Source organism: Stegostoma tigrinum, chromosome 33 (genome assembly GCF_030684315.1).
Source record: "Stegostoma tigrinum isolate sSteTig4 chromosome 33, sSteTig4.hap1, whole genome shotgun sequence".
Taxonomy (NCBI): Eukaryota; Metazoa; Chordata; class Chondrichthyes; order Orectolobiformes; family Stegostomatidae; genus Stegostoma; species Stegostoma tigrinum.
This window is the reverse complement of record NC_081386.1, coordinates 8,411,902-8,436,543: the sequence shown is the minus strand read 5'-3', so window position 1 is coordinate 8,436,543 and position 24,642 is coordinate 8,411,902. Positions and strand designations below refer to the sequence as shown.

At 45.9% G+C, this 24,642-nt stretch overlaps 1 protein-coding gene across 2 annotated transcripts in view; it reads left to right on the top strand.

The window, feature by feature from the left end:
- Window positions 1-350: 350 nt before the first annotated feature.
- The window catches only part of LOC125467243 (transmembrane 6 superfamily member 1-like), an 87,722-nt gene continuing 63,430 nt past the window's right edge, over window positions 351-24,642 (top strand). The window contains exons 1-3 of one of the 2 annotated variants that reach the window (XM_059639244.1): window positions 351-1,067; window positions 14,390-14,493; window positions 14,618-14,715. In XM_059639244.1, the coding sequence (XP_059495227.1) occupies window positions 976-1,067; window positions 14,390-14,493; window positions 14,618-14,715 (294 nt within the window). In that variant the 5' untranslated portion in view covers window positions 351-975. The remainder of the gene's footprint in view (window positions 1,068-14,389; window positions 14,494-14,617; window positions 14,716-24,642) is intronic. The other variant, XM_048562823.2, reaches the window with a different exon arrangement.

Sequence of the window (24,642 nt, the reverse complement as noted above, 5' to 3'; positions counted from 1 at the left end):
GCAGATACAGATCAGACTTGGTGCAACTAAAAACAGATGAACAAGCTCCTGAAGGTTGCGGCCACCTTCTATTCCTATATAATTCAAATGATTTCCCTCCAATTGCATCAATGCCTTGAGGAATTTCACCATTTGAAGTACATCTCTACACTGCTTATTTATTCAAAATGCACCATCAGAATTGCCTGTCACATATGATCTGCCAATTGTCATCTCCCTCGCTGTCATGTTCCTTAATTTAATCTTCCCTGCAAACTCTGACACATGCAGAATGGAAACATGACTTTGAAGGGTCAGACAATTAGAAACGCGCCTTGCTCGACCTTCAAGCAAGTACCTGCAAGCGCGCAGGGTTGACACAAATAAGGGCTAATTATAGTTTTCATTTTACCTCGGCTGCAAATCTGGGAGAGACGATGGTGGCGCTGTGCAGCCGGAACTAAAATGAACAGACAAAATCTCCCTGTCAAATGCACCGTGCTTTTTGATCCTCCTTACCACACTTTGCCACAAAAACACAGAAACAGAATAACCCAGAGGAGCTTCAGTGTTCCCCGGGCTCTGACTACCAGCTGGCCCACGTACTGACGCTTGGGATTTTGGAGAGCAGCCCAGAACCTGGAAGTGGAATGTGATTGTACTTTGGGATCCTGGCCAGTAGCCTTTTGTGTGTTTGAATGCAGAAACCATCATCCTCACAGAGAAGCGGTCCCCAGGACAACTACTGGGCTTTCATCGCTATTAATGCTGCAATTATTTTGCGGCTTGCAGGTTGAGTGGGAGACAAAAAGGCAAGAGGAAGTTGCAGTTCTCTTTGGAAGGAGCGATACCCTGCTTTCCCTTTGATCCAACCTTGTCAGGAGCTGAGAGCAGACAGAATACAAATCCTGGAGTGCCATATAACGGAAACGGAGAATAGTTTTGTCAATTACAGTAGCAACGTGACACACGATAATTTTAATTTCTGATAAAAGCATGACTGCTTCCTCCGCCACCAGGGTCTTCGTGTTATCTCTGGTGTCGATTCCAGTGTGCTATCTCTTTAATTTCTTATCCACGAACTGCAGGTAAGTCAGTGCTAACATTCGGCCTGACTTCTTTCTGTTTTGAAGTGCAGCAAAACAGAGGAAGTCATTATTGTTGAAAGTCAGTTGAGGTGCAGGAAGGGATGGTAATCTATGGCAAAACATGTAACAGGCTGCTGAGCACTGTTAAAGCAGTCCGTGGAATTCGTCAGGCAGCTGTAACAAAAGTTGTGTGTTCTGACTTGACCACAATTACTATCCGGGCTCGTATTTGTCATGTGTTTGATTAACTAAACACTGGGTCAAAATAAGCCGGTTTTGTAGTTTTTTAAATTAGCTTTAAAAATCAGGGGAATCCCATAAAGGACATTCCTTATGCTTTAGTAGAGCTTCTGCCATTTGGAACTTAAGGATCTGTATGTTGTGTGTGATATAAATATACCAAATTTGGAATATTAATCATTACCGGGAAGCTGTTTCACTTGAGATTTGTTTGTTATGAGCCTATAAAGAGCTGAAGTGCTGGACACTTACACAATTTCTGTACTGTCGCTACTGTGACTGCAGACATTATAACTAGAGGGCATTTGCGTTCTAAGTATTTGCATCACTGACCTAATTGTCGTTTCGTGCTATTTGAACACAGTCACGTTGCGTTAATGAGTTTGTTCCCCACAGTTTCTGAAGCCTTTACTTTGCAGGTTCATGTGTCCCCTGGGGTGGACCTAAAACAGCACACTTAGTGTGGGTGGAAGAAATGGGGAGCAAGCCCTGGTATTTTCCCCAATGTTTATCCTAAAGCTCATGGTTGGCAATGGTGTTTAGCACAGTTCCCTCAAAACACCAGGGACCTGGTTGTGATTACACCTTTGGGCGACCGTCTGTGTGGAGTTTGCACATTCTCCCAGTGACTGCGTGGGAGGGTTTCCTCTGGGTGCTCCAGTTCTCTCTCTCCCCCCATCCTGTCCAAAGATGTGCAAGTTGGATGGCCTGGCCATACTAAATTGCCCAGAGTACTCGGGGATGTGCAGGCGAGGTGGGTTAGTCATGGAAAATGCAGGGTTGGGGTCAGGGGCTGGGTCGAGTTGGGAGGCTGTTTGGAGGGTTGGTGTGGACTCGATGGGCCAAATGGTCTCCTTCCTCACTGTGGTGATTCTATGAAAGCAGGTTATCTGGGTATTATTTCATTGGCGTGTGTGTGGGATCTTGTGTGCAAATTGCAACACAGATTGTTCTTTACAACTAATTCACTGGCTGTAAAATGTTTTGAGATTGTGGGTGACTAATTATTACAAGGTTGGTCCCTCTCTCTCTTGGCCTTTAAGCTGTGCTTCTCAAATAGTTTCCCACTGTGACCCCATATTAGTGATTGAAAATTTGTATGATCCCAAACTGAGAGCAGCGAACAGGCAGGGGGTCATGGTGCAGAGGCACATTTATTTTTGTCTGTAATAGTTTTGAAGGGGTCTTGGAGCTGCCAGTTGAGTATGTGCATGTCATGGAGCCTCAGTGCTGATTCCAAGACTGCCCCACAACAAGTGTCAGAGCACGTGAGCACAATCTGCACTTTAAGCAGGCCAGGCAGCATCAGAGGAGCAGGAAAGCTGACATTTCAGGTCAAGACTCTTCTTCAGAAAGGGGGAGGTGTAAGGCAGCTGGGAAATCAACAGAGAGAGGAGGGGTAGGGCTGGGGAGGGTAGGTAGGATGGTGATAGATGAATGCAGGTAGGGCGTGGTGTGGATTGGTCAGTGACGTGGGAGGAGCAGATAGGTGGGAGAGAAGATTGGACAGGTTGTGTCAAGTGGAAGAGGTGGGGATGAGAGGAAGGGTTCGTCACGGGATGATGAGTGGGAAATTTTGAAACTGGTAAAACCCCATGAGCAACCCTCCCTCCCATCCCTGCTTTCCTGCTCCTCTGCTGTCTGGCCTGCGGTGTTCCTCCAACTCCACACTGTGTTACCTCTGACTCCAGCATCTGCAGTTCTTACCATTTCTGCATGACAAGTGCTTGTTTTTATTTGTTCTTTGGATATAGGCATTGCAGGCTGGGCTAGCATTTATTGCCCATCCCCAATAGCTCAGAGGGTAGCTAAGAATCAACCAGATTTCTACCTAGGCTGAACAAGGATGTCAGATTTCCTTCCTTAAAGAACAGAATTGATGGACCAGATGGTTTTATGGCAAAGCTTAGGGATTCTTTGAACATTGAATTTAAAAATTACCACTTAGAGTTGCACCAGGATTTGAACCCCTGTTCCCAGACCTTTAGTCTGGGGTTTAGGACTGCTCCTGGTACCACTATACAACTACCTTCTCTTAGCAAAGTTAAGGAAATCAATTTAATCAAATTAATCAATTGGAGCACAGAACCAAAAGGCCCAATCAGAGTAGTGAGAAAAAGACCAATCATAGAATCCCTACAGTGCCAAAATGGGCCATTTGGCCCATCGAGTCTGCACCAATCTTCTGAGCATTATCCCATCCCACATCCATCCCCTACCTTATCCTCGTAAATCTGGATTTACCATGGGCAATCTACCTAACTTGCACAGCTTTGGACTGAGAGGAAAATGGAGCACCTGGAGGAAATCCACACATCCACGGGGACCATGTGCGAACCCCACACAGAGAATTATCCAAGGCTGGAATCTAACCTGTGTTCCGCAATTTGAGGCAGCAGCGCCAACCATTGAGCAACCCTGTGCTAATCTGGACAGTGAAAGTGCAAGGATACAACATTTAGGGAAAAATATATCTACGTCCCAGCCAGAGTCTCTGACTGAAATCACAATTGCTGCCTCAGAGTTTGCATTGCGAAATAATCGGCTGTTCTGATCCATGGTAAGGAACCCCTTGCTAGAGAAGATTTTGGCTTCTTGCCATGGTATTGGTCAACAGGTGTTAGCTGCCTTCCATTGTTTTAGCCCATTGGACATGGAGCATTGGCAGTCAGCTCACAGAGGCATCAAAGCCTGTCTATATCTTTCAGCAAACTTCATTAGGTAATGATCCAATATGGGATGCCTGGCTCATTTTCCTATCATTAGCTTAGGAGCTCTGAGTCAAACTGTAGCAGCCCAATCACTTTCCTGCTGAAATGACCTAATAATAACCAGGGAATGAATTTGGAATGACGGGACTCTTGGGTTCAACTGAAGGAGCAGGAGTGTTGCTGGAGCTTTTTAAATAAGTAACTTTAATTGTTGACCTTCAATTTGGCAGTGGCTTTAAAGAAATTCAGTCCTGAACTGTCTGCCCCATCGTTATTATTCTTTTTAAAAACCAAAAGAACTGCAGATGCTGTAAATCAGGAATATAAACATAGTTGCTGGAAAAGCTCAGCAGGTCTGGCAGCATCTGTGGAGGAGAAAGCAAAGTTAACATTTCAAGTCCGGTGACCCTTCCTCAAAACTGATGGTGGCTGGGAAAACGTCAGTTTCTATGCAGAAAAACAGGGAGGTGGGTGGAGTAGAGAGTAAACGATAGGATAGAGCTCAAAGAGAGAGAAAGATAGTTAGACAGACAAAGGAGTTGCTAATGATCAGGCTGGGAGGGTGAATAGTTGTTAATGGGGACTGTTAGTGACTAACAACAGGGGGGTGAGTAATGGCAGGCTATGTAGTAAGAATGTCTGGTGTGTGGGGTGGGGTGGGGGGGTGCCTGGGACATGGGAGAATTTAGGCCCGAAAATTATTGAACTCAGTATTGAGTCCAGAAGGCTGTAGGGTTCCCAAGCAGGAAATGAGGTGATGTTCCTCCAGCTTGTGTTGTGCTTCACTGGAACACTGTAGCAAGCCAGAGACAGATGCAACTACTAGTTGCCTGCCACTTCAATGCACCACCCTGGTCCCTGGCCAACATCTCTGTCTCCGGCTTGCTACAGTGTTCCAGTGAAGCACAACGCAAGCTGGAGGAACAACACCTGATTTTCCACTTGAGGACTCTACAGCCCTCCGGACTCAATATTGACTTCAATAATTTTAGGGCTTAAACTCTCCCATGTCCCAGGCCCCTACCCCACCCACCAGGCCTTGTTTGAACATAGAACATAGAAAAGTACAGCACAGTACAGGCCCTTTGGCCCACAATGTTGTGCCGTGGAATAATCCTAATCCAAAAATAAAATAACCTAACCTACATTCCCCTCAATTCACTGCTGTCCATGTGCATGTCCAGCAGTCGCTTAAATGTCACTAATGATTCTGCTTCCACGACTACCACTGGTAAACTATTCCATGCGCTCACAACTCTCTGGGTGAAGAACCTCCCTCTGACGTCTCCTCTATACCTTCCTCCTAACACCTTAAAACTATGACCCCTCGTGGCAGTCAATCCTGCCCTGGGGAAAAGTCTCTGGCTATCAACTCTATCCATGCCTCTCATTACCTTGTACACCTCGATCAGGTCACCTCTCTTCCTCCTTCTCTCCAGAGAGAAAAGTCCAAGCTCAGTCAACCTCTCCTTGTAAGACAAGCCCTCCAGTCCAGGCAGCATCCTGGTAAACCTCCTTTGCACCCTCTCCAAAGCCTCCACATCTTTCCTATAATAGGGCGACCAGAACTGGACACAATATTCCAAGTGTGGTCTCACCAGGTTTTTGTAGAGCTGCAGCATAACCTCACGGCTCTTAAACTCGATCCCTCTGTTAATGAAAGCCAAAACACCATATGCTTTCTTAACAACCTTAACCACCTGGGTGGCAACTTTGAGGGAGCTATGGACTTGAACACCAAGATCCCACTGTTCCTCCACACTGCCGAGAATCCTGCCTTTAATCCTATATTCAGCATTTAAGTTCGACCTTCCAAATGCATCATTTTGCATTTATCCAGGTTGAACTCCATCTGCCATTTCTCAGCCCAGCTCTGCATTCTGTCAATGTCTCGCTGAAGCCTGCAATAGCCCTCGATACTATCAATGGCACCTCCAACCTTTGTGTCATCGGCAAACATACTAACCCACCCCTCAACCTCCTCATCCAAGTCATTTATAAAAATACAAAGAGCAGAGGCCCAAGAACACAGCCCTGCGGGACACCACTCAGCACTGACCTCCAGGCAGAATACTTACCATCTACAACCACTCTCTGCCTCCTGTCAGCCAACCAATTCTGAATCCAGACAGCCAAATCACCCTGTATCCCACATAGCCTGCCACTACACATCCTCCATTGTTAGTCATGAACAGTGTCCATTAACAATTCACCCTCCCAGCCTGATCGTTAGCAACTCCTTCATCTGTTCAACTGTCCTTCTCTGTCTTTGGGCCTCTGTCCTATTGTTTACTCTCTACCCCACCCACCTCCCTATTTTCTGCATATAAACTGACATTTTCCCAGCCACCATCAGTTCTGAGGAAGGGTCACCGGACCCGAAACGTTAACTTTGTTTTCTCCTCCACAGATGCTGCCAGACCTGCTGAGCTTCTCCAGAAACTATGTTTTTGATCTTTATTCTTTTCTTTGAACTTGCCCTCTCAAGGTGACATTTTGGACCAAATTGCTTATCTTACTGTTTCCTGTGTGACTTAATATTGAAGATCCTACCTTCTGAATCAGACAGCTACTTAAAGGGGGAACTTTGATGTTTAAATCTAGTTTTTGCAGAGCACTGAAGCTGATGTGTGGAGAGTTCAATTCTTATGACCGTAATCCTCAATTATAGTCCCATGAAGCAAGTTTGCATCAGTTGATTTAGTAAACTCTTCACTCTGAAATCAGACTGTAATTCAGTTCACAGGTCACAATATTCAGTGTGGTAACCGAGCGAGAGCTGCATTATTGGAGGTGCATGCCACAACTAAATATTATCAAACATGATACAATTTATGAAGTCCATATAGTTTCTGATCTGATTTTCATTCTGCCAATTTTGGACACCGTACACCTGGAGTATATACTTGAGGAAGAAGTTTGAAACCAAAATAACCCTTTTGTATTGTAACTTGTAAAATGTTCAATTATGTTGTGAATAAAATCATTCGTGTTTAATTTTCTTTATTTTTCAATATGTATGCATCACTATCAAAGCCAGCATTTGTTGTCCATCTCTAATTGCCCCTGAACTGAGGGGCTTGCAGGGTCATTTCAGAGCACAGTTACGAGTCAGTCACATTGCTATGGACTTGTAGGCCATACCAGATAAGGATGGTACATCTTTCCTAAAAGACATTAGTGATTTATATGGGCTTCTACCACAAATCAGTCACAGTTAGCATCATTGAGACTAGCTTTACATTCTGCAGTCATAGTCATATGGCATGGAAACAAACCCTTCGGTCCAACCAGTCCAGGCTGGCAAAGAAACAAAGAAACCTACAGCACAGGAACAGGCCCTTCGGCCCTCCAAGCCTGCGCCAGTCAAGATCCTCTGTCTAACCTGTCATCTATTTTCTAACGGTCTGTGCCCATTTGCTCCCTGTCCATCCATGTACCTGTCCAAATATATCTTAAAAGAGCTAATGTGTCTGCGTCTACCACCTCTGCTGGCAACACGTTCCAGGCACCCACCAGTCTCTGTGTAAAGAACTTTCCATGCATATCTCCCTTAAACTTTCCTCCTCTCACTTTGAACTCATGACCCCTAGTAATTGAGTCCCCCACTCTGGGAAAAAGCTTTTTGCTATCCACCCTGTCTATACCCCTCATGATATTTTAGACTTCAATCAGGTCCCCCCTCAATCTCCGTCTTTCTAATGAAAGTAATCCCAATCTAGTCAACCTCTCTTCATAGCTAGCGCCCTCCATACCAGGCAACATCCTGGTGAACCTCCTCTGCACCCTCTCCAAAGCATCCACATCCTTTTGGTAATGTGGCGACCAGAACTGCACACAGTACTCCAAATGTGGCTGAACCAAAGTCCTATACAACTGCAACATGACCTGCCAACTCTTGTACTCAATACCCTGTCCGATGAAGGAAAGCATGCCATATGCCTTCTTGACCACTCTATTGACCTGCGTTGTCACCTTCAGGGAACAATGGACCTGAACACTCAGATCTCTCTGTTCATCAATTTTCCCTAGGACTTTTCCATTTACTGTATAGTTCGCCCTTGAATTTGATCATCCAAAATGCATCACCTCGCATTTGCCCGGATTGAACTCCACCTGCCATTTATCTGCCCAACTCTCCAGTCTGTCTATATTCTGCTGTAATCTCTGACAGTCCCCTTCACTATCAGCTACTCCACCAATCTTAGTGTCATCAGCAAACTTGCTGATCAGACCACCACACCTTCCTCCAGATCATTTACATATATCACAAACAACAGTGGTCCCAGCACAGATCCCTGTGGAACACCACTGGTCACAGGTCTCCAATTTGAGAAACCCTCTTCCACTACTACTCTCTATCTCCTGTTGCCTGGCCAGTTTTTTTATCCATCTAGCTAGCACACCCTGGACCCCATGTGACTTCACTTTCTCCATCATCATGCCATGGGGAACCTTATCAAACGCCTTACTGAAGTCCATGTTTATGACATCTACAGCCTTTCCCCTCATCAATCAACTTTGTCATGTCCTCAAAGAATTCTATTAAGTTGGTAAGACATGACCTTCCATGTATAAAACCATGTTGCCTATCACTGATAAGCCCATTTTCTTCCAAATGGGAATAGATCCTATCCCTCAGTATCTTCTCCAGTAGCTTCCCTACCACTGACGTCAGGCTCACCGGTCGATAATTACCTGGATTATCCTTGCTGCCCTTTTTAAATTAGGGGACAACATTAGCAAGTCTCCAGTCCTCTAGGACCTTACCCGTGTCTAAGGATGCTGCAAAGATATCTGTTAAGGCCCCGGCTATTTCCTCTCTCACTTCTCTCAGTAACCTGGGATAGATCCCATCCGGACCTGGGGACTTGTCCACCTTAATGTCTTTTAGGATACCCAACACTTCCTCCTTCCTTATGTCAACTTGACCTAGAGTAAGCAAACATCTATCCCTAACCTCAACATCCGTCATCCCCCTCTCCTTGGTGAATACCGATGCAAAGTACTCGTTAAGAATGTCACCCATTTTCTCTGACTCAGTGCATAACTTTCCTTCTTTGTCCTTAAGTGGACCAATCCTTTCTCTAGTTACCCTCTTGCTCTTTATATATGAATAAAAGGCTTTGGGATTTTCCTTAACCATGTTTGCCTGCAATATCTCATGTCGTCTCTTCGCCCTCAACCCCTTTTTTCAGATTCGCTCTACATTCCCAATATTCTTGCAAAGCTTCGTCTGTCTTCAGTCGCCTAGACCTCATGTATGCTTCCTTTCTTCTCTTGGCTAGTCTCACAATTTCACCTGTCATCCATGGCTCCCTAATCTTGCCTTTTCTATTCCTCATTTTCACAGGAACAGGTCTCTCCTGCATGCTAATCAACATCTCCTTAAAAGCCTCCCACATATCAAATGTGGATTTACCTTCAAACAGTTTCTCCCAATCTACATTCCTCAGATCCTGCCGAATCTTGGTATAGTCGGCCTTCCCCCAGTTTAGTACTCTTCCTTTAGGACCACTCCTATCCTTGTCCATGAGTATTGTAAAACTTACGGAATTGTGGCCGCTATTTCAAAGTTGTCCCCTACTGTAATATCAACCACCTGGCCAGGTTCATTCCCCAGCACCAGGTCCAGTATGGCCCCTTCCCGAGTTGGACTACATACATTCTGCTCTAGAAAATGCTCCTGGACACACCTTACAAATTCTGCTCCGTCCTGACCCCTAACGCTGAGTGAATCCCAGTCAATGTTGGGAAAATTAAAATCTCCCGTCACCACCACCCTGTTTCTCCTACACCTTTCCATTATGTGTTTACATATTTGTACCTCTATCTCACGCTCGCTGTTGGGAGGCCTATAGTACAGCCCCAGCATTGTTACTGCATCCTTCCTATTTCTGAGTTCTACCCATATTGCCTCACTGCTTGAGTCCTCCATGGGGCCCTCCTTCAGTACAGCTGTGATATTGTCTTTGACCATTACTGCAACTCCTCCACCCCTTTTACCTCCCTCTCTATCCCACCTGAAGCATCGATATCCTGGGACAACTCAGTGCCAGTCATGCCCTTCCCTCAACCAAGTCTCAGTAATAGCAATAACATCATACTCCCAGGTACCGATCCAAGCCCTAAGCTCGTCTGCCTTGTCTACTACACTTCTCGCATTAAAACAAATGCACCTCAGACCACCTGTCCCTTTGTGTTCGTCATCTGCTCCCCGGCTACTATTCCCTTTAGTCACACTGACTCCATTAACTAGTTCCTTACAGGCTTTCGTTTCCACCTCTTTTCAGTCCAATATTTGGTTCCTATCCCCCTGCCACATTAGTTTAAGCCGTCCCCCACAGCATTAGCAATAGCACCCCCAAGGACGTATATTAATCCCAAACTAAACTAGTCTCTTTTGTCTGCACTTGGACTATGTCCTTCCAAACATTTCTTATTCATGTACTTATCCAAATGTCTTTTAACCATTGTAACTGTACCTGCATTCATCACTTCATCACAGACATGACTCATTGTCTGTTTAAACAACTAGTCCTTTAAGTTAATTCTTTATTTAGCTGAGTTTTGAATTTGACGCAAACAAACACATTTGTCACATGGAGATTTTGATTCCTAATTGCAGGTATACTTCTGTTACCAAACAGCCTCTGAACTGAGCCAGTACTGGAGTAGAGCACTTACCAGGTCACAGGAGATTGCATGCATTAATGTCCTGCTCAGAACTGAGGGCTGTTGTCCTGGTCCTCAATGTGAGCACATTAGCAATGCACCAGCCTGAACACTGCCACACCACCGCCCTCCCATTGGGCCACAGTGGGTGCCGGGCTGTAGAAGTTGTCAGACCAGAGCATAGGGGAGGAACAACCTGTTTTGAAGAACTGTGGCACTTTATATAGCAGCTTTCATGGCTTTAAGATATCCCAAAGCACTTTCCAGCCAATAATGTACTACATACTTGCCAAGTGTACTAAGTAATGTGGCAGCCAATTGGTACATAGTAAGGTTCCAGATTGACAACGTGATAATTACCAAATAATCTGTTTTAGTTCTGATGAAGGGTCACTGGTCCGGAAACGTTGACTCTGCTTTCTCTCCACAGATGCAATGAGACCTGCTGAGTTTCTCCACCAATTTTTGTTTTTGAATCTGTATTAGCAATTATGGCTGATTAAAAAATGTTTATGTCTTCCCTGAAAGGTAGCACTTTTGGCACCTCAGCACTTGTTCAACTGAAATTGTACTGAAATTTCTAACTGATGAACGGAATGCAAACCTGTTGCAATATGAAGGGTTTGTGTGATCAAACTTATTTCCTTTTCCCTGTGTAGCTGCACAATGTTTAATGATTGAGTTTATAAGAACTCAACTCTCTGCACATTAACTTCTAAATTCTTCAGTGACTGATTTTTAGCACTACGTGTTCCTCTTGAAGTGCCTGCCTGTGACCGTTTTCTGAAGGTAGTGCCTCCTGGAATATAGTTGCTCAGGAAGGGTTCCTAGATTTATCTTTTGGCCAGTCATTATAAATGACACTGAACAATTAGTATTTAACCCTGGGAACAGTCAGAGCACAACCTGTCTTGATACTGGTGAGCAATAGTTGGGATGTCTCAGACAGCATTGAAGGGAGGTAGTGCAGTTGGTCGCTTGTCCAGCAGTGGCAAGTATTTTGTCTGTGGTATGTGAGAGAATTGGGCTGTTGTTGGATGAGCAGAGTGCCATAGGGGTGTGGTGCATGGTTAATTAGGTGAGTGTGGGAGAACGGCATGGGAACATTCACCCCACCTCAAAGAGATACCGGCCATGAAACCCAACGAAAGTGGCGTTGCTGATTTCAGATGTGATTGAACCCTGTGTCTTTAATTTAGAGTAAGATTGAAGAATGAAGGGAATCAACAGGCCCGTTTTGAATTCTACCCAATAACACGCATGAGTGACTGAAAGGTTAAAGAGGGGACAATCTGTTTTATTGGGGAATAAAGCTGCCAGGTATTTGCACCTGTGAACAATGACCAAGGCAGCTGTGCTGATTGTGGATATTTGGTCTTGAAATCCCAGGGAGGTGTTAGTAATTTTAGGTTTTGTAAGTAGGGTTACTTTAAATTAATTGGTGTAGTGGACAGTGAAGAAGGTTAACTCGGAGTACAACTGGACCTTAATTAGATGGGCCGAGGAGTGGCAGTTGGAGTTTAATTTAGATAAATTTGAGGGGCTGCAATTTGGAAAGGCACATCAGGGCAGGACTAATACACTTATTGATGTGGTCCTTGGAAGTGTTGCTGAACAAAGAGACCTGGGAGTGCAGGCTCATAGCTCCTTGCAAGTGAAGTCACAGATGGATAGGACAGTGAAGGAGGTGTTTGGTATGCTTACCTTTATTGGTCAGTGCATTGAGTATAGGAGTTGGGAGGTCATGTTGTGGCTGCACAGGACATTGGTTAGGCTGCTTTTGGAATACTGCATGCAATTCTGGTCTCCCTGCTATAGGAAGAATGTTGTGAAACTTGAAAGGATTCAGAAAAGACTTACAAGGATGGTGGGGTCAGGGTTGGAGGGTTTGAGCTATAGGGAGAAGCTGAATAGGCTGGGGTTATTTTCTGTGAAGCGTCAAGGCTGAGGGTGACCCTATAGATGTTTGTAAAATCATGAGAGGTACGGATGGGGTGAATAACTGAAGTCTTTTCCCCAGGGTAGGGGAGTCCAAAACAAGAGGTCACAGGTTTAATGTGACAGGGGAAAGATACAAAGGGACCTGAGGGGAAATGGTTTCTTGCAGAGGGTGGTATGTGTATGGAATGAGCTGCCAGAGGAAGTGGTGGAGGCTGGTACAATTACAACATTTAAAAGGCATCTGGATGGGTATATGAATAGGAAGGGTTTAGAGGAAAATGGGCAAATGCTAGCAAATGGGACTGGATTATTTTGACTATCAGGTTGGCATGGACAAGATGGATTGAGGGTCTGTTTTTGTGCTGTATATCTGTTTGACTCCATAAAATGCTGTTGGGTGCCTTAACAATAGCTAATTATCATTTCTACCTGGATATAAGGCTCATGTGATTCATGGTACTGTAGAGATATGCTTTGAGAGGGGAAGAACATATAGGAAGCTATGATAGCAAAGTTTGCAACCAAATTCTAAGTTAAAAAGGAGAGCAGAGCATTAGAGGCAGCAAAGCAATATTTTTTGTCACAAAGGATGTTGGAGCTCATCCTTGGATTAAAGAACCTGAACTCGTGAGAATTTAAACAAACCTGAAAGAATTGCCTAGCTTTGCCTAGAGGGGAGAATCTCCAATTTGTCCCTTACCGCAGAAGTGACTTCAGGAAAGAGGAGTTATCCAATCGGGAAAGTAAAAGAAAGAAAACATGCCATTGAGGTCTAGGAATAACATTGGATTAGTTCCAGGAGAATGCAATGCTCACTTAAGAGACAAAGTATAGCCATGGGAGTAACTTTTTCAACATTTTCTTTAAGTCGGGATCTGTTCTGTTATTTAGAGTACCAGTGGCCTTCTGAAATGATAATTAGTCGATGTTGCTGTGGTTTCTTTCTTCATCGCTTAAAAGTCTTAAAACTTGAAATCTTGCCATCTTGCCCTTTCAAGCTCTCATTTGAAATTTGGATTTCTTTTTAAAGGCTAGTGTTCTCAAGAGGATCATTACATTGAGGCACAAGTCTGAATTAAATTCAACCTTGCTGTGGCAGTTATTAAAATAGTGGTAACTGTGAAGCTCTCTTTATTCAGAATGTAACATGAATTAATCAGAGATGGGACTGAAACAAGAAGGCTTAGAGTGTGAAGCTTGCATGGTAGGGGGAGAAAAACGATTGATATATTTGAAGAAAGTGAGTTAAACGTGAGGGTGAAAGGAATAGTAGCTTTTGCTAATAGGTTCGATGAAGAAGGGTAGTAGAACCCTGTGGGACATAACCACAGAGTGGTCCAGCTGGTCTCAGTGGCATGCTTCTATGATGTAAATTCTATTTGATTTATGTTATGCCGTATTTAAACTCCTTCATTTAACTGGGCGCTCCACTGGCAGCTGTTCAACTGTCTAGGTCTGGAACTCCCTCCCTAAATCTAATTTCTGTCTCGCTATCATCCCCTCCTCTGCCTCACTGACCCTGCTTAGTCTGAATATTTCCAGTATGTCTTGGTGCCAAATGTGTTTTTTTTTCTAACGCTCCTGTGAAGTTCCTTAGGTGTCTGACTGTGTTAAAAGCACACGATCAATGCACGTGGTTGTTAAATGTCGTTGTTGCATTCTCCACCGGAGTAAATGTGAAGAATTTTTAACAAAGTGTCAAATAAAATGAAGCTTCTCTTTAAAGTTAGGTGACTTTTGTTTTTACTTTGGCAGCCCCTGGACAATCCTTCTTGTTGGATTGTTGATCTTGATTTCTGTTGCAATAATAGCGTATTTTCTGGCGAGAAAGAAACCACCAAAGGATCCTTTATTCTACCGTGAGTACTGCTGAATAACGCTGTGAACAAACACATGCCATTCCGCTTATTCTGTAGAAATTACACTCTGGGAAAACGCTGACATGGATTTGTTGCTAATTGTGTGCTGTTATCTTCATGGCAGTTTATGCCGTCTTTGCGTTTACCAGTGTGGTGGACCTTATTGTTGGACTCGAACAAGATGGCCTTATTGATGGATTCATGACACTTCACTTGAAAGAGGTAGGCAAAGGCACTGTCAGTCCCCTGCTGATGGATTTAGGAATAATTTTGACTGAGGTGATAGCATGAAGCCATTTGGTGCCTCAAGCTTGCTCTGCTATTCAGTAAGACCATGGCTAATCTAGTTGTTCCCTTAACAACAATTTACGGTGTGTCCCCTTTTTACTGTTAATTTCCTTATCAATCAAAAAATCTAACTCCACCTTGAATGTATTCATGTGGCCTCCACTCCTATCTGAGGAAGAGGATAACACAGATGAATAATTGTCTGAGAGAAAAAAACGTCTCCCTGTCTCAGTTTAAATGGGATTCTTAAACTGTCTCGTCTAGCTTTAGACTTCCCCAAAAGGGAAAACAGCCTCCTCGCATCCATCCTGCTAAGTCCCCCTCAGCATCTTAGATGTTTCAATGCAATCACCTGTCATTCTTCTAACCTCCAAGGCGCATCGGTTCAACCTGCCTGAAAATGAAAACAACATTTCCCAAAGTGAAATTGAGCCTGAGAAATAGGAAATCAGTTTAATTGACAAACCATCCCTAACTGGTGGATTGTGTCAAAGAATCTTCTTAGGGATAATAGGAACTGCAGATAGAACATAGAACATAGAACATAGAACATAGAACATAGAACATAGAACATAGAACATAGAACATAGAACATAGAACATAGAACAGCACAGAACAGGCCCTTCAGCCCACGATGTTGTGCCGACCATTGATCCTCATGTATGCACCCTCAAATTTCTGTGACCATATGCATGTCCAGCAGTCTCTTAAATGACCCCAATGACCTTGCTTCCACAACTGCTGCTGGCAATGCATTCCATGCTCTCTCAACTCACTGTGAAGAACGCGCCTCTGACATCCCCTCTATACTTTCCTCCAACCAGCTTAAAACAATGACCCCTCGTGTTAGCCATTTCTGCCCTGGGAAATAGTCTCTGGCTATCAACTCTATCTATGCCTCTCATTATCTTGTATCTGGAGAATCTGAGGTAACAAGGTGTAGAGCTGGATGAACACAGCAGGCCAAGCAGCATCAGAGGAGCAGGAAGGCTGATGTTTCGGGTCTGGACCCTTCTTCAGAATTTTATTTTCCTGAAGAAGGATCCGGACCCAAAACATCAGCTTTCCTGCTCCTCTGATGCTGCTTGGCCTGCTGTGTTCATCCAGCTCTAGACCTTGTTATCTCTTATTCTTAGGGGTTACTATTTATGGACCAATGATAGCACGATGAAGTTTGAAAAGGCAAAATTGCAGTTATGCTCACCGTGTATAATTCCCTATTTATACTCCATTCAATGTATCAATTGGGTCAAATCACCTTAAGTTGCATTCTTTCAGGAACGATAGACTAATGACAGGCTTTCAGCCAATGACGTCTCCAGAAAATGATATCTCTCTTTACTGGTTGAGCTTAGGCAGAGATAATATTTATTGTCTTTATCCAATGAAGGCCTTTGGGTGAAGATTTCCTTTTGGTTATTTTTGGTGAAATCATAAACCCGTGTGTAAAGATTGCATTTGATATTTTGGCAGAAGTAATGAGTGAGGAAACCCTTCCTTATTTTTCAAGCTTTGGTCAAAGTTTGAGAGATTTTGGAGGCGACAGGTGGAGGTTTAGTAATTCTGGATAGTGAGTTCTCAATTGCTCAAGGCCATCGATGTTTGAGAGAAGGGCAGTCAGAGGAAAATTTTGGATGTGGTGCTTAGAACTGGGGGAATTACAGTTATACAAGGTCAAGAAATGATCTAAATGTGGGAATAAGGATTTTTAAATATAAGACCTTCACTTCCCTCCCTCCTCTCTATTTTATTATTACTTCTTTCCCCACTTTCTTCCACTGATCTCTCCAATTGTTATCCCTCACTCACTTTCAATGTTTAATTTCCCTGCTGGAGAGAATTGCATAAAGGTCTCTTTTGTGGACAGAAGGCAGTTATATTTTAATTATGTTGCAGCTAGCTTGAGTCCAACGTTTACGGGGAAAGCTGTGCTCTTCAGTGATTCTGGTGGACCCCAGGAAACATGAAACCCAAGGCCAGCACCCATTTACTATAAACAGGTTCACTACAATTGCAATTGAAAATCAATTTCTTATGCACTAATGAATGTCTATTTTTGATAAACGTTCAAAGCAGAGTAAATACAGAGTACTGGAAGAACGACCATCAGTTTGGTGTGCACAAGACTGTGCTAGCAAAGTTCTGGCCCAGAAACAATCGGCTAATAGCCCCCTGGATAATAAAATGTGAGGCTGGATGAACACAGCAGGCCAAGCAGCATCTCAGGAGCACAAAAGCTGACGTTTCGGGCCTAGACCCTTCATCAGAGAGGGGGATGGGGGGAGGGAACTGGAATAAATAGGGAGAGAGGGGGAGGCGGACCGAAGATGTAGAGTAAAGAAGATAGGTGGAGAGGGTGTAGGTGGGGAGGTAGGGAGGGGATAGGTCAGTCCAGGGAAGACGGACAGGTCAAGGAGGTGGGATGAGGTTAGTAGGTAGCTGGGGGTGCGGCTTGGGGTGGGAGGAAGGGATGGGTGAGAGGAAGAACCGGTTAGGGAGGCAGAGACAGGTTGGACTGGTTTTGGGATGCGGTGGGTGGGTGGGGGGAAGAGCTGGGCTGGTTGTGTGGTGCAGTGGGGGGAGGGGATGCACTGGGCTGGTTTAGGGATGCAGTAGGGGAAGGGGAGATTTTGAAACTGGTGAAGTCCACATTGATACCATATGGCTGCAGGGTTCCCAGGCGGAATATGAGTTGCTGTTCCTGCAACCTTCGGGTGGCATCATTGTGGCAGTGCAGGAGGCCCATGATGGACATGTCATCAAGAGAATGGGAGGGGGAGTGGAAATGGTTTGCGACTGGGAGGTGCAGTTGTTTGTTGCGAACTGAGCGGAGGTGTTCTGCAAATCGGTCCCCAAGCCTCCGCTTGGTTTCCCCAATGTAGAGGAAGCCGCACCGGGTACAGTGGATGCAGTATACCACATTGGCAGATGTGCAGGTGAATCTCTGCTTAATGTGGAATGTCATCTTGGGGCCTGGGATGGGGGTGAGGGAGGAGGTGTGGGGACAAGTGTAGCATTTCCTGCGGTTGCAGGGGAAGGTGCCGGGTGTGGTGGGGTTGGAGGGCAGTGTGGAGCGAACAAGGGAGTCACGGAGAGAGTGGTCTCTCCGGAAAGCAGACAGGGGAGGGGATGGAAAAATGTCTTGGGTGGTGGGGTCGGATTGTAAATGGCGGAAGTGTCGGAGGATAATGCGTTGTATCCGGAGGTTGGTGGGGTGGTGTGTGAGAACGAGGGGGATCCTCTTGGGGTGGTTGTGGCGGGGGCGGGGTGTGAGGGATGTGTCGCGGGAAATGCGGGAGACGCGGTCAAGGGCGTTCTCAATCACCGTGGGGGGAAAGTTGCGGTCCTTAAAGAACTTGGACATCTGGGATGTGCGGGAGTGGAATGTCTTATCGTGGGAGCAGATGCGGCGGAGGCGGAGGAATTGGGAATAGGGGATGGAATTTTTGCAGGAGGGTGGGTGGGAGGAGGTGTATTCTAGGTAGCTGTGGGAGTCGGTGGGCTTGAAATGGACATCAGTTACAAGCTGGTTGCCTGAGATGGAGACTGAGAGGTCCAGGAAGGTGAGGGATGTGCTGGAGATGGCCCAGGTGAACTGAAGGTTGGGGTGGAAGGTGTTGGTGAAGTGGATGAACTGTTCGAGCTCCTCTGGGGAGCAAGAGGCAGCGCCGATACAGTCATCAATGTACCAGAGGAAGAGGTGGGGTTTGGGGCCTGTGTAGGTGCGGAAGAGGGACTGTTCCACGTAACCTACAAAGAGGCAGGCATAGCTGGGGCCCATGATGGCCTCAAGGCCCTCCGCTTCTTCCTGTCCCGCAGGCCCGACCAGGCCCCCTCCACCGACACTCTCATCCGCCTAGCTGAACTCGTCCTCACACTCAACAACTTCTCTTTTGACTCCTCCCACTTCCTACAGACTAACGTGGTGGCCATGGGCACCCGCTTGGTCCCCAGCTATGCCTGCCTCTTTGTAGGTTACGTGGAACAGTCCCTCTTCCGCACCTACACAGGCCCCAAACCCCACCTCTTCCTCCGGTACATTGATGACTGTATCGGCGCTGCCTCTTGCTCCCCAGAGGAGCTCGAACAGTTCATCCACTTCACCAACACCTTCCACCCCAACCTTCAGTTCACCTGGGCCATCTCCAGCACATCCCTCACCTTCCTGGACCTCTCAGTCTCCATCTCAGGCAACCAGCTTGTAACTGATGTCCATTTCAAGCCCACCGACTCCCACAGCTACCTAGAATACACCTCCTCCCACCCACCCTCCTGCAAAAATTCCATCCCCTATTCCCAATTCCTCCGCCTCCGCTGCATCTGCTCCCACGATAAGACATTCCACTCCCGCACATCCCAGATGTCCAAGTTCTTTAAGGACCGCAACTTTCCCCCCACGGTGATTGAGAACGCCCTTGACCGCGTCTCCCGCATTTCCCGCGACACATCCCTCACACCCCGCCCCCGCCACAACCACCCCAAGAGGATCCCCCTCGTTCTCACACACCACCCCACCAACCTCCGGATACAACGCATTATCCTCCGACACTTCCGCCATTTACAATCCGACCCCACCACCCAAGACATTTTTCCATCCCCTCCCCTGTCTGCTTTCCGGAGAGACCACTCTCTCCGTGACTCCCTTGTTCGCTCCACACTGCCCTCCAACCCCACCACACCCGGCACCTTCCCCTGCAACCGCAGGAAATGCTACACTTGTCCCCACACCTCCTCCCTCACCCCCATCCCAGGCCCCAAGATGACATTCCACATTAAGCAGAGGTTCACCTGCACATCTGCCAATGTGGTATACTGCATCCACTGTACCCGGTGCGGCTTCCTCTACATTGGGGAAACCAAGCGGAGGCTTGGGGACCGCTTTGCAGAACACCTCCGCTCAGTTCGCAACAAACAACTGCACCTCCCAGTCGCAAACCATTTCCACTCCCCCTCCCATTCTCTTGATGACATGTCCATCATGGGCCTCCTGCACTGCCACAATGATGCCACCCGAAGGTTGCAGGAACAGCAACTCATATTCCGCCTGGGAACCCTGCAGCCATATGGTATCAATGTGGACTTCACCAGTTTCAAAATCTCCCCTTCCCCTACTGCATCCCTAAACCAGCCCAGTGCATCCCCTCCCCCCACTGCACCACACAACCAGCCCAGCTCTTCCCCCCACCCACCCACCGCATCCCAAAACCAGTCCAACCTGTCTCTGCCTCCCTAACCGGTTCTTCCTCTCACCCATCCCTTCCTCCCACCCCAAGCCGCACCCCCAGCTACCTACTAACCTCATCCCACCTCCTTGACCTGTCCGTCTTCCCTGGACTGACCTATCCCCTCCCTACCTCCCCACCTACACCCTCTCCACCTATCTTCTTTACTCTACATCTTCGGTCCGCCTCCCCCTCTCTCCCTATTTATTCCAGTTCCCTCCCCCCATCCCCCTCTCTGATGAAGGGTCTAGGCCCGAAACGTCAGCTTTTGTGCTCCTGAGATGCTGCTTGGCCTGCTGTGTTCATCCAGCCTCACATTTTATTATCTTGGAATCTCCAGCATCTGCAGTTCCCATTATCTCTGAGGCTAATAGCCCCCTTCTGTGCGGTAAAATAATACATAATAATAAGTAAACAATATTTTACCATGTGACCTGCAAGTCCAAATTTATGAAATATTCTTCAGAAAATAAAGCCTATAGTCAGGAGATTTCTTCTTGGAGCTGAACCAGATTACTTGCTGTTCAAGCAGCTGATGAAGTGATTAATCCCATCAACATTTTCAAGTTGCCCTCTGGTTTCATTCAGATGGTAGGAATGAAAATTCAGTGTCATGTTTGCCATCTATTTCTATGATGGAAATGTTGGACACTATTCAACTTTAAAATCAGAGCATGACTGAAAGCAGTTTCCTTTTTTAAGGGCCAACAGTTTATAGGTAATGAAAATAATAAATTGACTTCAGAATTATTACCTGCTTTTTTCGGGCTAGCTTTATAAATGAAACGGAAAATGGAAAGAAAGCGAAATCTTTAAGAGTTTGTGTTTGTGAAATTGTTTTTTGTTGCAGAGTATATATTTTTATATGTTTACATTTCTGCTGTTCCTACAAGTTGTTGTTCCTTTTGTTGTCTCCATACTTAGTTAGACCAACATAATTTAGGGCAGACTTCCATCTTTCACTCTTGAGAAACTCATTAAAAGCCCTGCTGTCTGTCCCACAGCAAGGGGGCAATTTTATGACACCTTTAATAATGGCCTGGAGGCGGGTTGGCCGTGTCATGGTGACTGCCCATTGGCTACCTGACTCCACTGGTACTTTACCATTGGTTGGGGAGACATCAGGCCGTCTGCCTGCCCTTGAGATGCAATTCCAGCCACGTTAAGGCCTCTTCCTGCCGCAATGATCCCAAGTCTTCCTGACTGTATAATCTCTGTTAGCTTTGTGATGTCAGCTCCTGGAACCCTCATCATCTTGCACTTTCCTCCCTGAATACAGACTAGCCAAGACTCCCCAGTGGTTACAGTTCCAGAAGGGATACCCCAAATTGTCTAGTTCATGAGTAAGGAGGAATGAGTTGATTCTAATTCTTTATTCATCTTCCTCTTTGGTCACAACAAGATTAAATTTACAAACAGACAATTTTCTGTCAAACCGAATGAATTTCTTTCTAGAAGAACCACTTTAACCAGGCTTTTTTGAAATAAAAAAAGTTTAATAATTACTAAATGTGAGTAGAAATTGGAACAGAACATACATATTAGAAATAAGAAGTGAGAAAGTCAGAAATAAGAAAGTAAGAAGTGAGTCCAAGAAAAGTAAAAGTTAAAAATATCTGGTTCAGTCACTGGGTCATTAGTGGAACAATTGATTTTTGAGATTCTTGACTTTGGATGTTAATTGAAATCCTTTATCCTGTCCCATTTTGACTAGCTAGTTGGCTTTCAACTTCAAGTACTGAAGATTGAACTTCCACATTACTCCACTTCCTTCGTGTGATTTCCCCTACTATCCGCTGTTCTCCGCATCTGAATTTGGGCACCCCTCCACACCTCTCGCTGGATCCTGCCAGGCTGGCCTCACTGAATACCTAGACTTTCCTGGCTCCCTAGATCCATTGCAGCTCTCTTTTGTGGACGGCATGTAGTCCCAGCTTTGGCCAGTGCTCCTGGTGGCACTCCTGTGACTTGAAAGCTGCCAACCATGTGATTGGCCGGCATCTCTGGGAGGTGGGACTCCCTCCCAGATGGAGGTGATTTCTCATTTAGCAATACTGCAGCCATTTAGTCATTGTAGGATGGTCTATCCAAGGGATGGTAGGATTGCCCACAATTTGATGTTGTGTTGTGAGGTACACCTCCATGCAAAATTCAAGTCAAAATTCAAGACTGCTCAAGTCGCATTCATCTTTTGTGTTTACACAGTTACAATGGCTCCAGATCCTACATCTTGAATTTATTCTTGTGTAAATCCTGAAGGACTCACCCCTCCCTAACCCTGTAACACCCTTCTGTAGGGGAGGTAATGGCCTAGTGGTATTATGGCTAAACTATCAATCTAGAAACCCAGGTAATGTTTTGCTCCCCAGAGGAGCTCGAACAGTTCATCCACTTCACCAACACCTTCCACCCCAACCTTCAGTTCACCTGGGCCATCTCCAGCACATCCCTCACCTTCCTGGACCTCTCAGTCTCCATCTCAGGCAACCAGCTTGTAACTGATGTCCATTTCAAGCCCACCAACTCCCACAGCTATCTAGAATACACCTCCCCCCGCCCACCCTCCTGCAAAAATTCCATCTCCTATTCCCAATTCCTCCGCCTCCGCTGCATCTGCTCCCACGATGAGGCATTCCACTCCTGCACATCCCAGATGTCCAAGTTCTTCAAGGACCGCAACTTTCCCCCCACAGTGGTCGAGAACGCCCTTGACCACGTCTCCCGCATTTCCCGCAACACATCCCTCACATCCCGCCCCCGCCACAACCACCCAAAGAGGATCCCCCTCGTTCTCACACACCACCCCACCAACCTCCGGATACAACGCATCATCCTCCAACACTTCTGCCATCTACAATCCAACCCCACCACCCAAGACATTTTCCATCCCCACCCTTGTCTGCTTTCCGGAGAGACCACTCTCTCCGTGACTCCCTTGTTCGCTCCATACTGCCCTCCAACCCCACCACACCCGGCACTTCCTCTGCAACTGTAGGAAATGCTACACTTGCCCCCACACCTCCTCCCTCACCCCTATCCCAGGCCCCAAGATGACGTTCCATATTAAGCAGAGGTTCACCTGCACATCTGCCAATGTGGTATACTGTATCCATTGTACCCGGTGTGGCTACCTCTACATTGGGGAAACCAAGCGGAGGCTTGGGGACCGCTTTATAGAACACCTCCGCTCGGTTTGCAATAAACAACTGCACCTCCCAGTCATGAACCATTTCAACTCCCCCCTCCCATTATTTAGATGACACGTCCATCATGGGCCTCCTGCAGTGCCACAATGATGCCACCCGAAGGTTGCAGGAACAGCAGCTCATATTCCGCTTGGGAACCCTGCAGCCCAATGGTATCAATGTGGACTTCCCCAGCTTCAAAATCTCCCCTTTCCCCACTGCATCCTAAAACCAGCCCAGTTCGTCCCCTTCCCCCACTGCATCCCAAAACCAGCCCAGCCTGTCTCTGCCTCCCTAACCTGTTCTTCCTCTCACCCATCCCTTCCTCCCACCCCAAGCCGCACCTCCATTTCCTACTTACTAACCTAATCCCACCTCCTTGACCTGTCCATCTTCCCTGGACTGACCTATCCCCTCCCTACCTCCCCACCTATACTGTCCTCCACCTATCTTCTTTACCCTCCATCTTCGGTCCGCCTCCCCCTCTCTCCCTATTTATTCCAGAACCCTCAGCCCATCCCCCATTTCTGATGAAGGGTCTAGGCCCGAAACGTCAGCTTTTGTGCTCCTGAGATGCTGCTGGGCCTGCTGTGTTCATCCAGCTTCACACTTTGTTATCTTGGATTCTCCAGCATCTACAGTTCCCATTATCACTAACGTTTTGGGGACTTGGGTTCGAATTTGAATTCAATACAAAATCTGGAATTAAGAGTCTATGACGACCATGAATACCATTGTCAATTGCTGGAAAAAACTCATCGGGTTCACTAACGCCATTTAGGCAAGGAAACTGCCATCCTTTAAAAGGTCCAGAGCAAGATGCCTCTTGGAAATTAGGAGTGGGCAATAAATACTGGTATGGTCAGTGATGCCCACATCTGTGAATGAGTAAATAAATAAATTTTCCACCAGCACATCTTTCCCAGAGCTCTCATTAGTTCTCACTTTGTCCCCTGTGCAAACTTTCCTTCATCCTTCACCTCATTATTGGCAACTGTGCCTTCAGCTGTCAGGTCCTCCCTGAATCTCTGCACCTCCCTCTCCTCCTCAAAGCAATAGTGACAACAAAAACTTTCATTTGTATTAAACATCTGAAGGTGTGCTTTCAAACAAACATTTGACCATCTGGAACACAATTCACATCTCCTAATATGCCACTTTCTCAATAATTGTATTAATAATTACTTTATGAAACAACATGAGACCTAGGTTTACATTAGAGGTGCTGTGTAAATGCAGTTTTCTGCTATTTCCATTGTTTAACCCAAGGCAGGCCTTGTTTACCTTTGTGGTTAACAGTACAGTGTGGCTTTTATTTTGTGTGCAGAACTGTTTAAAAGGTAGCCTTGGAAAACTGGATCAAAAACAATCAGATTTAAAAAAATAAAGCTTTAAATGAATGGGTGAAGTTTGTTTTTCCAACCTTCTCCACAAGAAATAGATTAGGATCTTTT